This window comes from Chiloscyllium plagiosum, chromosome 43, assembly GCF_004010195.1.
Source record: "Chiloscyllium plagiosum isolate BGI_BamShark_2017 chromosome 43, ASM401019v2, whole genome shotgun sequence".
NCBI classification, from domain to species: domain Eukaryota; kingdom Metazoa; phylum Chordata; class Chondrichthyes; order Orectolobiformes; family Hemiscylliidae; genus Chiloscyllium; species Chiloscyllium plagiosum.
In genome coordinates this window covers 2,221,749-2,237,945 of record NC_057752.1, presented here as the reverse complement: position 1 = coordinate 2,237,945, position 16,197 = coordinate 2,221,749, and the positions used below count along the sequence as shown (strand labels likewise).

At 40.9% G+C, this 16,197-nt stretch overlaps 1 protein-coding gene across 1 annotated transcript in view; it reads right to left on the bottom strand.

The window, feature by feature from the left end:
* LOC122543258 (sodium channel protein type 8 subunit alpha-like) overlaps nt 1–16,197 on the bottom strand; it is a 199,539-nt gene that overhangs the window by 39,429 nt on the left and 143,913 nt on the right. Inside the window, exons 14-18 of the mRNA XM_043681730.1 lie at nt 13,785–13,958; nt 11,855–12,211; nt 9,810–10,280; nt 990–1,110; nt 122–276 (exon numbers count right to left, since the gene is read on the bottom strand). Of these exons, the coding sequence (XP_043537665.1) occupies nt 122–276; nt 990–1,110; nt 9,810–10,280; nt 11,855–12,211; nt 13,785–13,958 (1,278 nt within the window). The remainder of the gene's footprint in view (nt 1–121; nt 277–989; nt 1,111–9,809; nt 10,281–11,854; nt 12,212–13,784; nt 13,959–16,197) is intronic.

Below are 16,197 nucleotides of genomic sequence, written 5' to 3'. Positions count from 1 at the left end.
ACAAAAGAAAATGGGCATTAGACTCAGCTTCAGAATTCTGCTTTTCATTTGGCTAAGTGACAAGACAATAAATGTACAGTCATGCCCAAGGCAAATGCTGCTCGACTTTACAAGGACTTACCAGAGCTCCACTGCTGAGCAGAATCATGAAAACAATGAAGGTTTCAAACCAGTTATGTTCCACAATTAAGAAGCAGGTCTTTCGCAAAGTCCACCATGGTTTTCCCCAGCCTTCCTCAATACTAACTTGACAACATTTAAAGCGTTGCACACAACCTATGGAAAATGCAAACACACGGTTCAATGACTATTGGGGTGGGATAATTTCTCAGTTAATTATCTCAATGATATTCAGCTAAGGTGACCAATTCGCTCAAAGACAGAATGCAATTTCTGAATCCGCACTTTTCAGCAATTATTATTTCATCCAACAATGAGAAAGGACATTTTGACCAACAAGACCATCCCTTTCTGATTAACTTAAATTTTTTTTATTCATTCATGCTATGTGGGTGTTGCTGGCTGGCCAATATTTATTGTCTGTCCCTAGTTGCCACTTGAGAAGGTGCTGGTGAGCTGCAGTCTACATGCTGTAGATAGACCCACAATGCTCTTAGAGAGGGAGTTCCAGGATTTTGACCCAGCGACACTGAAGGAGCAGTGATATATTCCCAAGTCAGGATGGTGAGTTCCTTGGAGGGAAACTTGCAGGTGATGGTGTTCCCATGTATCTGGTACCCTTGTCCTTCTAGATGGAAGTGGTCATGGGTTTGGAACGTGCTGTCTAAGGACCTTTGGTGAATTTCTGCAGTGCACCTTTTAGATGGTAAAGATTGTTTTTACCTTCTTAAGTTCTTATCTATTGTAGAAAAAGAGCATGAAGAATACATCAGTTGTCCATGACTTGCACCCAGTATAAGTCATTCTAACCCAACTCATCTTTTGCAATGCTAACTGTGATTTCACAATGTCATTTAGTCAGGCCCTACCATCAGTGAAGCATGCTTCAGGGTCTAAGTACTCTTCAGGTTGCTCTACTGGTGGGCCCTCTTCTCCTTCTGGCTTTATATCTATTGTGCTTCCTTCCGACGAGCTGGTATCATCCAGTTTCTGCAAATTCATAAGACAAGCGAATGATTGGTAACTCCATAACAACATAAGCAATGCTGAAGGAATAGATGTCATCACAACAAAAGCAGACAGACTTATACGCAATGCTATCTTGTCCTGACCATCAGTTTTTAGTACTTTTTTTTGATATTTCTGGAAAAAGACATATTTTGTTGATACATGCACTCATCCAGACAATTGACAAGAGTTTTAATTTAAAGGGGTCATAATCTTTATACTGTAAATGAAGTCAGTGTTAATTGGTAGAGGTTTTGCCATGAAGACTGATCCTGCGAATGATGACTGACAGTTAACTGCCAAACTTTTGTATACATTTTAAAACAAGCGGAATGTCTCTGATTGCTGAAGACCAAAGCATCGCCTTGGGAAATAAAAGAAAGAGCGGCTGTTTCTTTTTATTTAAAGTTGCGATGCTTGAGGCAAAAATATATACAAAGAAGGATGTCTTACAGATCATGTGGTTAAATTTACACAGCAGTTATTCCATTCTGCAGAAAATCAAAGAGAAATGCTGGAAAAGATGGTGTCAAGATGGAGAGTCAATCCCTTTGGTTGTCATAAGCTGAGTCCTAGAGTCATATAGCACAGAAATAGACCCTTCCGTCCAACTAGTCCATGTCGAACATAATCCCAAACTAAACTACTCCCACCTACTTGCTCCTGGCCCATATCCCTCCAAACCTTTCCTGTTCAGGTACTTATCAAAATATCTTTTAAACGGTGTAATTGTATCTGCATTCACCACTTCCTCAGGAAGTTCTTTCCATACACAAACCACTCTGTGTCAAAAATTTCCATCTCATGTCTTTTTAAAATCTTTCTCCTCTCACCTTAAAAATGAGTGCCCTGCTCTTGAAATCTTCCATCCCAGGGAAAAGACAATAACTCTATTCATACCCCTTATTATTTTATACATTTCTATCAGGTTGCCTGTCAACCTCCTAAGCTCCTGTGAAACAAGTCCCAGTCTATCCAGCCTTTCATTATAACTCAAATGTCCTTTAGATATTTTGCACTGACAATCCCAACTTTCCGCATAATTGCCAAACTGCTGGACGCTGAGGCCTCAAAGTTCAAAATATACCAAAGTGTCTGGATACATAGTGTACTTTCACTGTGGAATTATTGTCTTTGACACAACAATATACTTTGTTCCTGTGAAACAGCAATAATAAACACATTCAGGCACTTTGGAAGTCCATACAGCTTCAATTGGTATGGCAAGTCAATCTTTTGTGACAAACTATTCCTTGGAGCTGAACAGATCAAGGTCTTGTCCTGCCCATCATTGTTGTATTCCCATAATTTACTTTGTTGCTTGCTTTAAGGAAGATGATTAGCCAATGATGCATTTTTTACTAAGTTTGCACATGAAATTTCAAATCCCTTGATAGCATGCTAAAGGAAACATGGAAAAGGAAGGGGACATGAAAGATATCTTGTTCAGATATTCATCTATTGAGGTTGATGAAAGAGTGCTATCACAATAATGCATGATCATTATTGATGGGGATTCTGAAGTACATGCAGTATACAGAAGTTGCCATTTTATTCCACTGTCAGTTACATTATTGAGGATATACTTCCCACCTCGACTCTCTTGTCTGAAGTGACACAGCTTGTAATAATTCATTTATGGTATTACATTTTTATTCTACGTACTGGTTTAGTACTGTAAGGGTTAAAAGTCTTAAAGCAATAATGCCACTTCATTAATGGACAACATAGAGATAAAGGCTTAACTCTGGGCAGGTGAGCAGTAGAGTGAGTTGAAAACAGACTTACTGCTCATGAAAGAAAGCCTGGGTTATTTGAACACCAGGCATCATTTAAATCCAGCTGGAAAACAGTGGGAAGCTGGTGGAAAATTGGATGCCCTTGAGCATCTTTGGAAGGAGGGCAATGGGGCTAACATTTGGCAATAAACAGATGGTATAAAAATAGGGAAATCTTGCTAAAATGATACATGGTAGCAGTCAAACCATAACCGAACAATTATGAGCCCTTATTGAAGGAAAGATATGCTGATATTGGAGGCAGTCCAGAGAAGGTTCACTGGGCTGATTCCAGGTGTGGAGGGACTGTCTTATGAGTACATTGCCTCTGGACTAATTGGAATATAGAAGAATGAGAGGCAACATTATTGACATATATAAAATTCTTAGAGGACTTGACAGGGTAGATGCTAAAAGGTTGTTTTCCCCTTATGGGACAGTCTAGGACCAGAGAGCATCATCTCAGAATAAGGGGTCCCACACTGAAGCAAGATGAGGAGGAATTTCTTCTCTCAGATGGCCGTGAATCTGTGGAATTCTTTACAGCAGAGAGCTGTTGAGGCTGGGTCATTAAATATATTCAAGGGTATGGAGGGACTGTCTTATGAGGAGAGGTTGAGTAGGTTGAGTGTGTACTCATTGAAGTTGAGAAGTATGAAAGGTGACCTTATTGAAACATATACAATTCTGACAGGACTTGACAGGGGAGATGCAGCCAGTTCAAAGCTTTGCTTTGTGGCACCAGGAGTACACTTTGGACCAGGAAATGGATCTCTCTCACTTTATCCCCTATTTAACTTAAACCATCCCGCTCCTCAATGCACACTCTTAAATCTATTTGAGTTTTTTCCATTTCAGTGTAATATAAGTGAATCTTGCTCTGCATTGGTGATTCAATTTGTTTTGGTGTGGCAATTAAGTGAATAATGCAGCATTTGGGGAAAGGGGACATGTGTTTCCTCATGCTTTGCAGCCAGCATAGACAATTAAGAATTTCCAGGGGAAGCAGCTTTAGCAGTGAGAAAGGCAGCGTGATTGGTGGCTATTGATAAAGACCATCAAAATCATGCCTCTTCTGCATGTAATTGGGCACCAAACTGGCACCCTGATGCCACTTGTGAACACTGGACCCCCAGGAACTTTGCCCGCCTTTATAGTCTTCCACTTATTCTTCCTGTTTCTGAAGATCTTGAAACTATCCAACAGTTTCATCACAAGACATTCAGAGTGGCATAACAAAATTCAAAATTTCAGAGACTACAACTTTGAAAATGTTTGGCAAATATTTAAGCTATCAAGCAACACAACAGGGTTTGTAAGCAACAAATGGAAAAATGTCTCTGAAACATTTTCAAGAAGGAATTGGATATTGTTCGGAAAGCTAAAGGGATCAAAGGATATGGGGAGAAAGCAAGAACAGGGTACTGAAGTGGATGACCAGCTATTATCTGATTGACTAATGGAGCAGGCTTGAAGGGCTGAATGACCTACTCCCACTCCTATTTTTCATATTTCTGACCAGAAATCTCAGATTGTTCACTCACGGTAAACAAAACCCTGGGAAAATCGCACAAATACCCATTTTTGACATTTTTCCACAGTCCGTACCAAACATCCACTCAAGTTGCTACCCAGAAGAGTGACAGTAACCATTGGGTATTAACACCCTTTGTGGAAATAAACCAACTGAAAAAACGTTTTGGAAGATAATTAGCTTTTTACATCAAAATGTTTAGCAAAGCAAAACAAGACCATTTGTCAAAGGAACAGGACTAAGGAAGGGCCTGATCTGATGCTCCCCATTTTGAAAACCTTTGGTGATACTGATAAGTGTATAGAAAAAAAGAAACACAATTGACCACTGTTGCTGTCCCTCACATTCACCAATGATTTAAAAATTCTCTACCGCATCTGTGGTGTCAAATATTTCAAGATCTAAGATAAAGCAGCATCTTATCTAATATCATTGAATTTACTTTATGAAATATGCCGATTTGGCCCACCATGTCTGTACAAGTTGACAAAGATCCTTTCAACCTAATGCCATGTTTCACTCTTGGGGTCTGTAACCCTGTAGGCCATGCTATCTCAAGTACAGCTCCAAGCCCTTTTTATGAGGATCCCTGCCTCTATCAACCCTTCAGGCAGTATGTTCTCGATTCCCATTTACCTCCGGGTCAAAGTCTTTCTGCTTGAATGCCCTTGAAACCTCTTCCCTGAAATCTATGCCCCTGGTTATGGACCCCATATTGAAAGGGAATTGGGCTTCTTGGCCACCTCACCTTCTTTTATTCAGTCCTCTGTCCAAAGGCACAGCACCTCAGCAGCCACTACTGGAACATAGAGCTTCTAGCTCAGAGGCACTGCACCACAAGACCTCTAGTCCACTCTTGACTTTGAATAATTTTAGATACTTTGATTAGGCTTTCATTCTATATGAATTTGAGGTTCTTTAAATACTGCGCTATCAAACACTTAGAGTCACAGAGTCATAGAGTAAAACAGCAAGGAAATAGGCCCTTCGGCCCAAACTGGCCCATACTGACCATGGTGCCCGCTCAGCTAGTTCCAATTGTTTGCATTTGGTCCATATCCCTCTAAACTCTTCCCATTCATGTATCTATCCAAATGCTTTTTAAAGCATTGTATGACCTCAACCATATTTTCTGGCAGCCCATTCCATACACACACACTCTCTGCATGAAGAAGTTGTCCCTCAGTTCCTTCTTAAATCTTTCTCCTCTCACCTTAGCAGAGATAGAGCATTTACAAGAAACCTCTGCCAGACTTTGTACAACAAAAGCACTTGGTGGAAAACCACCAACAGATGCTACAGCTCTAAATTCCCTGTAATTCCCAGCAAAGATTTTTCTAAGCATGACATAGATGCAGGATTAAAATCACTCTCCAAGGTAGCTGGCAGAGACTAGGCAGGTAGTGAAGACAAGCAGGTAGCAATTTCATCAACCTGTTGGGACATGCCATGATACATCTCTGGAGCAGCTGGGACTTGAACCTAAGCCTCCTGGCCCAGAGGTAGAGACATTACTATCGCATCACAAGTTACCTGTTCACAGTATTTTGGATTTTGTAATCAGATGAGGTAGCTCCTTAAAACTGGTCTGTAGCTGGCTTTGGAGACAGAAGAGGTCTCCAAAGCAATTGTCAAATGTGTCTATGTGGGGGTCAGCTGGACAAGCATTGTGAGGCCTCACAGGAGGAGCTTCACTCATCAACTACAGACTCCCCTATTTCTACCAGGTCTCCAAATATTCACCATCATCCTCACGTGCAAGGAGCCCCACCACACTTTGAGCCAGTCTGCACCCTAATGCTGCCTATTTTGGAGCGGGAATTGGAGCAATGAGCAATCAAATGAGCCCCAGGGAATTAAACATAGAAATGCAGCAATGAGGAGAAGTAAGAAATTCAGCCCTTTCAGCCTGCTCTGTTATTCAATAAGCACATGGCTGATTGTCCAATTCAGTTCCTGTTTCTACCTTCTCCCCATATCCTGACATTCTTTCAGTTCTGAAGAAGAAGCATACTGGACTGGAAACATTAACTGTTTCTCTCCCCACAGATGATGCCAGTCCTGCTGAGTTTCTACAGTGTACTCTGTGTTTGTTTTGAACTCAATCTAACTCCTTCTCTGAAAACTTTCAATATTTTGGCCTCAACTGCTTTCTATGGCAGAGAATTTCATAGGCTCATCACTCTCTGGGTGAAATAATTTCTCCTCATCTCAGTCCTAAATGCCCTTCCCCATATCCTTAGATTGCAATCCCTGATTTTGGACACCATGGTCATGAGGAACATCCTTCCTATGTTTACCTTGTCTAGTCCTGTTAGAAGTTTATAGGTTTCCATGAGATCCACCCCCTCATTCTTCTAAACTCCAGTGAAAATAGTCCTATTTCAGTCTCTCTTCATATGTCATCCCAGGAATCAGTCTGATAAACTCTCCATCACCAGAACATCCTTCCTCAGATAAGGAGACCAAAACTGCACACAGTACTCCAGGGGTGGTCTCACCAAGACTCCTGTACAATAGCAGCAAGACCTTCCTGCTCCTCACTATGAAGGCCAACATACTATTTGCCTTCTTCGCCGCCTGCTGCACCTGCAATGTCTAATTTCAGCGATTGGTGTGCAAAGACACCCAGGTCTTATTGCACATTCCCCTTTCTCAATCTAACACCGTTCAGATCATAATCTGTTTAACATCCCAGGCTTGAAATTTGGCACTGCTCCTGTCTTTTTAAATCTGCATGGGGTTAAAATTGACACCCTAGTTTCAGTCAAAACTATTAGAAAAGACCAGACAATTGCAATTTATTCTAGCATGATGGTTAATGATTAATCCAACTGGCACTTGAGAGCTGGGCAAAACTGCATTGAGAGTTGATAAAGTGTGGTGCTGGAAAAGCAGAGCAGGTCAGGCAGCATCTGAGGAGCAGGAGAGTCAATGTTTCGGGCAGGACCCTTCTTCAGGAATGGGGATGGGGAAGGGGGCTGACAGATAAATGGGGGTTGGTGGGACGGTGTGGGGCGAGGGAAAGATGAGGAGCCGACATCCATATGGCATGAATATTGAATTCACCATTTTACAAATCTCACCTCCTTCCAACCCCATTCCAGATCCAACCCTCTGACTCAGATCCGCCCTCTTGACCTGACCTACCTGTCCATCTTCCTTCCCACATATTCGCTCCACTCTTTCCAACGGCCTATCGCATTCACTTCCTACCTTCGCCCATTTATTGCCATTCTACCTACCTTTCCTCTAGCCCCATGTCCCCCCATTTATCTCTCAGCCCCCTTCCACCTCCCCAGTCCTGAAGAAAGGTCCTGCCTGAAACGTTGGCTCTCTCGCTCCTTGGATGCTGCCTGACCTGCTCTGCTTTTCCAGTGCCATGCTTTATCAACTCTGACTCTCCAGCACCTGCAGTCCTCACTTTCTCCTAAAACTGCATTCAGAAAAAGTCAAACTGATGCAATATTATAGGACAGAAATTGGCTGTTCAACCCATCAAATCTGCACCATTTCTTTCTCCTCAAGCAATTACTTTGAATCCCTGCAATCTGGCTCTTTAATTACTAAATGCTGAGCAAACCATTCAAACATTTAATTCCCCCTCCAGTAGGGATGCTATTTCAGCCACTTAACTGTTTTCTTCTTTAATAGTATTAATTTGTTTCTAGTTATTGAATTGAATTTATTGTCACGTGTACCGAGGCACAGTGAAAAGCTTTCTCTTGCCAGCAATACAGGCATAGATAAGGAAATAACAGGTAAACAGTGACAAAAACAAAAACACAGGTACAGGCAAATGTTAAGAGTTTGTGAGTCCATTCAGTATTCTAACAACAGTTGCTACTATCCTCCTCCCTTTCATCTTTTCTTTAAGTGTTATTCCTTGTAAAATTTAACTGGCAATCCTGACCTAGTGGTTGTCAGCTCCAGTGGAAGCCTGCTGCATCATGGTTTGTTATTTTAGTCAATGGGGTCAAATGTTGTTTTGGCCTCTATGGCCAGGTTATTGCAGAGTTATTTTAAACTGATGCACATAGTCCCTGCACTGCTGACCTGGCTGGCTCCTTTGTACAGGTAGGCATCTTCTTGATCTCCTAACAACTCCCAAGCTCTCTCACAATTTCAATGGAGTCACCCAGCTTCTCCACAATTTGTGGGCACTGGCTGCTCAAAGAAGTCACGAACCATAGTCTGGATTTATGATTTATGCAACCTTTTGAAAAGTAAGTTTAAAGAGTTCTACCCACACCCCTCAGTTGTTCCCCGTGCCTCTCACATCCCCCATGTCAACCCAATGCCACCTCTGCCACTCTTCATGATTCCCCCATACTCTCTATGAGAACTTAATCCCCTTCCATGCTCAATTATTTAGGATGTACTAAGTATAGATCCAACGAGCTGATATATTAACAATGGTAAGTGTTCCTTTGTTCTTTACAATTCAATGAAAGTTTCAATCAGACAGACCATTAAGTATCAACAGAGTTTCAAACAGTTAGCATCCCTTGACCTTGTCCAAATAAACATGAGACTTTGACGAAAGTGATCACAGAAAGAACAATGTTTTAAAACCGCATAGAATTGTCAATCAAACAAAGTCAAGATCAACTTCAATTGTCAAAACAGAGCCCTTGCTCAACTCATGCTTATGTTAGTCTCGGTTCTCAGCCAAACATGCTTTCTGAGGACATCCCCTCACATCTGGCTAGCTCAAGTAGGCTCAGATATTTCTCCATGACATGGTGCAGGCAACAGCTCAACTAATCTCAACTCTCTCTCTCTCTCCTATGTCATGCCCCTAGTCAGGCATGTACTGCCCTTATGTGCCTGTTGCTGCACTGGCTGAAAATGTGCCACTAGTGGTTATCCTGAAACTAAATTCCAGTTTCTCACTTACTTATTAAGTTCTGGAATCTTTTCAGGGCTAGAATCTTATTCTTCCTCAAGATGACTGGTCTGAACAGTGAACATTCCCAGAATGTTTTGGAGCATTGTCACTGAGGGAAAATAAAAACTTCAACCTTCAAAAACCAAATGTTAAAAAAGGTTATAAAATGATTCTTAATGCATTCGTCTGAAATTAATTTCTCCACTCCTTCAGCAGTGAAATTGGCATGGTTAAAACTTAGGCTACAGATCAGACAGAAAAAATTTGGACTATCCTGTCAAATGCGTAAATGTTCAATGTAGACCTTTCAAACAGAAGGTGCTTGGGATGGGGAATGGATTGGTTAGCCTGAAAGCATTTTCTCACTCTGATGTTCAGCCTCTGGTATATTCAGCTGAATTACTGAATGTTGACTGGTAGTTTGACAACAAAAAAAAAGCAATGATCACAGCCAAGAACTACGAATATGCCTTCCTACCTCTTTGCTCCCACCAACTTCAGATTCGCTGCTGAAGTCTTCAGTATTTAGGTTTTCAAAGTCTGACTCCCCAACTGCTATTGGAACTCTGACAGTAAGATTAGGATTGTGGATAAAGGAATTATGGTCGTCATCAATAATGTACTTTTCCACACTGCTCCCAATGCCACTGGTGGTGCCATTGCCATTCTTTTGGTAGTCCATTTCTCGGTTGATGTCAGCACCGGTATGGTTTCCAATGTAGTTCACCTTTTTGTCTATAAGCTCATCTAGTGGTTTGGCCTCATCTGCATCTTTGCTCTTAAAATGTTTTTGAACAAATGCATGCCCATAGGCCTTCATGAAGGCGATTCCCTTCTTGATCCTAATCACAGACAACTGAAGGTTGTTGATCTCACCATCATCATCAGTCGCTGCAAGGTTATCAGCACTGAAAGAGCTCAGCAACAAGGCCAGGAACAGGTTCAGCACCTATGGTGAAACAAATGTGAACATAAAACAGGACAGCAGAAGGAAAGCTTCTCCTATGTTTCATAGTGATAGGGCTCTGCTCATTTATTTAGGAAAAATTCTGATCTTTTGAAACGCATCTTTGTTGAAGTATTCTCAGACTGTGTTTAAAATTACACACAACTGTCTTGAACTTAACCACTGAAAGTAAACATTTGTTAAAGTAGTATTCAAGGAAAAGTCCCACACAAATATTAAGAGGCTCTGATTTCAGGGCACAAGACCTGTTTTCTTTTTATATTTGTATATGGGATGTGGGTGTGGTTTATTGTCCATCCCTAGTTGCCCTTGAGAATGTGGGGGTGAGCTGCCTTCTTGAACCGCTGCATCCTATGTGCTGTAGGTAGACCCACAATGCCCTTAGGGAGGGAGTTCCAGGACTTTGACCCAGCGACGCTGAAGGAACGGCAATATATTTCCAAGTCAGGATGGTGAGTGGCTTGGAGTGGAACTTGCAGGGGGCGGTATTCCCATGTAACTGCTGCCCTTGTCCTTCTAGATGGAAGTGGTGATGGGTTTGGAGGGTGCTGTCTGAGGATCTTTAGTGGATTTCTTGTAGATAGTACACACTGCTGCTACTGAGCATTGGTTGAGGAGGGAATGAATGACGAAGGTGCTGAATAGGGTGTTAATCAAGCTGGCGCCTTGATGATGTTGAGGACCAGCAAAGTAATATTTTTGTTTCTCAGCATGCTGCTACTGAGCATTGGTTGAGGAGGGAATGAATGACGAAGGTGCTGAATAGGGTGTTAATCAAGCTGGCGCCTTGATGTTGAGGACCAGCAAAGTAATATTTTTGTTTCTCAGCATCTATAAATGCTGAAGACAGTTTAGATTTTAATCTGAACACACGCTGGGAATGCAGAACTGGAAATGTTCTGACACTGTGAATTTGATTGCCAATTGCTATCTGGGATTCACAATTTCCTGATACATGATCCTGGCATATACCAGTCTTGTCAAAGTTGAGAGTAACCCCTACAGTCACCAGGAACTCCCCATTCGGGCAGTGCCAAATATTGCCCAAGCAAGGTAGCTCTGTCAATGAGCCAGAAATTTCAGTCTGAGAATTAGACCTTCACATAATCAGTCAAAATGAAACACAGAACCTTGCAATAAAACAAACTCCTGAGACATTCATTTCTTCTGGGATGTATTTGTACACCTCGATGCACTCTTAGAAATTTGTGCGAACACGACTTTAAAATAAACATTTTCATACTTCGTTAAACTCATTGACTGTCATATTAGAATTACATAGGCAAGAATTACATGCAATAAATGTGGACACAAGAAATGAAACCTTTTCTTTATAGTTGCCTACTAAAAATTACATCTAATTTTCAATTCTAGGCTTTTTCTTTCAGCTCAGCTTTAAAACACCACATTTGCTTTATGCAGTTTTGCGTATTTGTGACAGGGTCACATAGTCTGCAATTGCAAGCAATTCCTTGGAATAAAATGACTCTTATGGTTCTAATACACCATATACTATTTGTGTTTGGCATGCATTCATGGTAAAATTCACTACTTACCACAAGATTGCCAATGACCATGACCATCATGAACACAATGAGACACATGGTCTGGCCTGCCACTTCCATACAGTCCCACATAGTTTCAATCCATTCACCACACAGCACACGGAACACAATCAGAAAAGAGTGGAAGAAGTCATTCATGTGCCAACGAGGCAGAATGCAATCGGAATTGATCTTACAGACGCAGTCCTTGTAGCTTTTCCCGAAGAGCTGCATGCCCACCACAGCAAAGATGAAGACGATGATCGCCAGCACCAATGTCAGGTTTCCTAAGGCACCAACAGAGTTGCCAATAATTTTTATCAACATGTTGAGTGTTGGCCAGGACTTTGCCAGTTTGAAAACTCTCAACTATAAAATGAAAAGAAAGTTTGATCAATTGAACAGACAGTAATTTCAATCACAAATCATCAGAGGTCACATAATCATAAGCATTCACACCCTCTTTTGTGTGATGAAGGGTAAGTGATTTAACATTTTTTTTTAAAAACAGTTGGGATTTTAAACTAGTGGCATATAGTTGTTGGTCTATATTTGTGAAGGGGTTTAAACTTAACTAGGACAGTCTTTCTGGAAACATCATTTTAAACAGAATATGCCTCCTGGAGTGTTCACGGGCATTTGTTTATGTTGTACAATTAGAAAGAGAAAGCATTAAATTAGTAGCTTATCAGAATCTGAGGTGAACAGATTTTTAAAAAATCTTCTTCAAAAGCTTTTGGCCAGTTTGAAGGAAGTCTGACTGAAGTCAGATACAAGTGTAATCTCTTCTACATAAAGGAGATTGTTCAGAGAAGTTAAGGAATAAAGTTAACTCCGTGAAAGAGTGTAGGTGGTGAAACTTCCAAACCCAAAATGTTTGGTTCGAACTGTGCAGATTATCCAAAGACTGAGAAAGTCTAAGATTAGTTGTGTGAGGATTGAAGGAAAAGGTTTCACAGCATATGGAACCAGAACTCAGAAGAAGTTAAGTCAAGCATACAGATTTGACAAGGAAGGAATTCCTCTAGTTGTTGAGTAAGTAAAGTGATAGTGTTAGGAATAGATGTGATTTTGTTTTGCTGTGTGCTTTTAAATCTTTCAAACTATTATATTTAGATGGGTTGGTTTGTTTAATTTTGCTTTTATTTATTTTGTCAGAAATTTCTGTTTTATTGTTAAACCAAATCTGCAGCCTTGTGTGCTTATACTTCACTGAAAGACTGCCATGCTAAATTAACAAAAAGACAGATAATGATCTATTAAGCAAGATCTTATTCTGGGATCAGAGTTGTCCAGGAGTAACGTCAGCTGGGATCATAAAACTTGTATACCTTCAGGATGTCTCAAGGGGCTTTTAGTTATCAGCGAGTTGCTTTTGTAGTCACTGTTAATTTATATGCAAACACTGCAAATGAGATAAATTCCTCTTTCTGGTTGTGAGCCACTTTAGTTGCTTATGCTTCTGATATTAGATTGATTTTACACATAGACTGTGCATGTAACTATCACCCAATTATAACATTTTGCAATAGAAATGACAAATTTATAATATGTAGCCATGCCTTGTTTAATGAAACTTAATGGTGAAATCATTCTCTTTTTAAACTGGGAGGCATTGTCACAGTTTCAGTCATGAGTAGCCATTTGCTGTAGTTGGGACTCTGTTTAAATGGACTGTGTGCTGCAACGTGTTGTTTAAATAGACTTGGTAAACTGCATTCTGCAAGTTGCCATTTAAATAGACAGACATTGTTTGCTGTGAAAGAGTCAGGGCTGCCATGAGACCTATCACATGCCCATTGCAGTTGCAACTTTTTGGTTGACACAGTGGTGTCAAAAGACACAACATACTGAGGGAGAACCTTGCAACTTTCTCAGGTGTCATAGCCCAAAGGTGATTGCAAGCAACTGTGAACAGAATGAAACAAAACATGATATTTACCAATCTGAAGGACCTCAGCACAGACAGTCCTTCAACATTTGCCAGACCAAGCTCCATTAAACTGAGGGACACGATAAAGCCATCAAAGATGTTCCACCCTTCCTGAAAATAGTAGTAAGGGTCCATTGCTATGAGCTTCATAAACATTTCCGCTGCAAAGATCGCAGTGAAAACCTGAGAGAGAAGGCAAAAAAAAAATTCTATTCATCATTCACAAGTGATTTAATCAAGTAACAATTGCCAACAATTACAGGTAGCCTCAAGGAGAACAGAGAGATTGTGAGTCCTCATCCATGAATCACAAAAAACTAGCATCCAAGTTCAGTAAGTAGTAGGGAATGCTGGCCTTTATTTCAAAGGGAATAAAATTTAAAAGTAGGGATGCTTTGCTAAAACATGACAAGGCTGTAGTCAGACAACAGCTGGAATACTGTGAACAGTTTGGGTCCTTTTATCTCAGGAAAGATAGACTGGCAGCATTGGAGGCAGTCCAGAGCCACTCAACACAGTGAGGGAGGATCTTGCAAGTTTAGGGTTAAGGTTCGGGTCGATGCCAGGTATGGAGGGGACTGTCTTATGCGAAGTAGGTGAGTAGGTTGGGCCCATACTCATTGGAATTTAGAAGAATGGGAGGCTACTTTATTGAAACATACAATATTCTTAGGGGACTCAACAGGGGAGATATGGAGAGGTTGTTTCTCCTTGTGGGAGAGTCTAGGACCAGAGGGCATCATCTCAGAATAAAGGGTCGCACATTTAAAACAGAAATGAGGAGGAAGTTTTTCTCTGAGGGTGGTGAATCTATGCAATTTTTTACCACAGAGGGCTGTCAAGGCTGGGTCATTAAGTAAATTCAAGGCTGAGATAGATGAAGTTTTAATCAATAAGGGAATCAAATATGGAGAAAAGACAGGAAAGTGAAGTTGAGGATGATCAGAACAGCCTTGATCTTATCGAATGGTGGAGCAGACTCAATGGGCTGAATGGCCTACTTCTGCTCTTACATCGAATGGTCCAAGCGTCCTTCATTTCCCAGCTGTAGATTGGTTGCGTGTGCATTTGAAAATAATTCAGTAGTTCACTTTATATGTTAGCTGTCTGCTTTCCTTGATTCACCTGAAGCCATACAGCCAAACATAACAAAGTCACAGTATAAACTTAAAACACCAAAAATTGTCAAATTCAAATACAGACACACACAGTATGCATTACTCTAGATGTCCAATTGAGTATCAATGTGTGTGTGCCTGTGCTAAATGAGTGGGTTGTGGAACTGCACCTCACTATTTCTGTCGTGGCTCAGTATCTAACACCAGAAACAGTCATGTTGTGCCAGCATTATATAAGAACATATTGTATTTATGACACTTCCCTGCATGAATCACCATTGACAAACAATGGGAGGGCTCGAGAACAGGAAAAATACAGCTGTCTCCAAGCAGGATGCCTTTTGCATGTGACAAAACCCTCCAATCCTTTTAGGCGTAAGGTAATGTTGTTTTTCAGTGTTACCGTCAACCTCAATATTTAGTCACACATCCACACACTTATGCGACTTTCTCTCCTGATCACAACAGGAGTTGCAAACAATTTTTTTCCCATTTGTGTGCACTTCCTGATTGTCACACCTAGTTCCTCTAATATTTTGCTGTCATCAAAAAAAACCCTGCATTTTAGTAATGATGGCATTCTTTTCCACAAGAAACACACTTGCAGCCAAACGACTGAACTACAGTGCGACAAACATCAAAAAATCCCTCTGTAGTGTAAAGCGATCATGCTTGAAACCTGCAAACAGATAACAAATATGTGGTAACAAAAACAGACAACCTAATTGTCAGGGAACAGGGAAATGGTTGCCTGGTTATTAAAGGAAAGGAAATGTTGAATTAAAGTTATGAATCAATACAATAGTCCTACATTATAGGCACTGAAATGCATGCAGATTTAATCATTTCAATCCTTCACTGAAGACCCAAAATAGAGATGGAATCAGGCTGCATTTGCACCTTTCCATCCCAAATCTTTTGTTCCCTGTTCCTAACTGCCCTTGAACTGAGTGACTTGCTTGGCCATCTCAAAAGGACAAGGTGAACTACATTGCTGTGGGTCTGGAGTCACGTGTATGCCAGACCAGGTAAGGACAGCAGATTTTCCTCCCTAAAGGACATTAGTGAACCAGATGGGCTTTTACATCAATCAATGATAGTTATCATGGTCACTATCGTTAAGACTTTCTTTCAACTACTTTAATTAAAATTTCACAGCTGCCATTGTGCAAGGAGAGAGGGGGAGATGTTGGAGACAGAGAGAGAAGGGGAGGTGATGGGGGAGGGGGAGGTAGAGAGAAGTGGTGGAGAAAGAGAGAGGGAGATGGTAGAGAGATAGCGAGGAAGATTGAGGAGAGACAGAG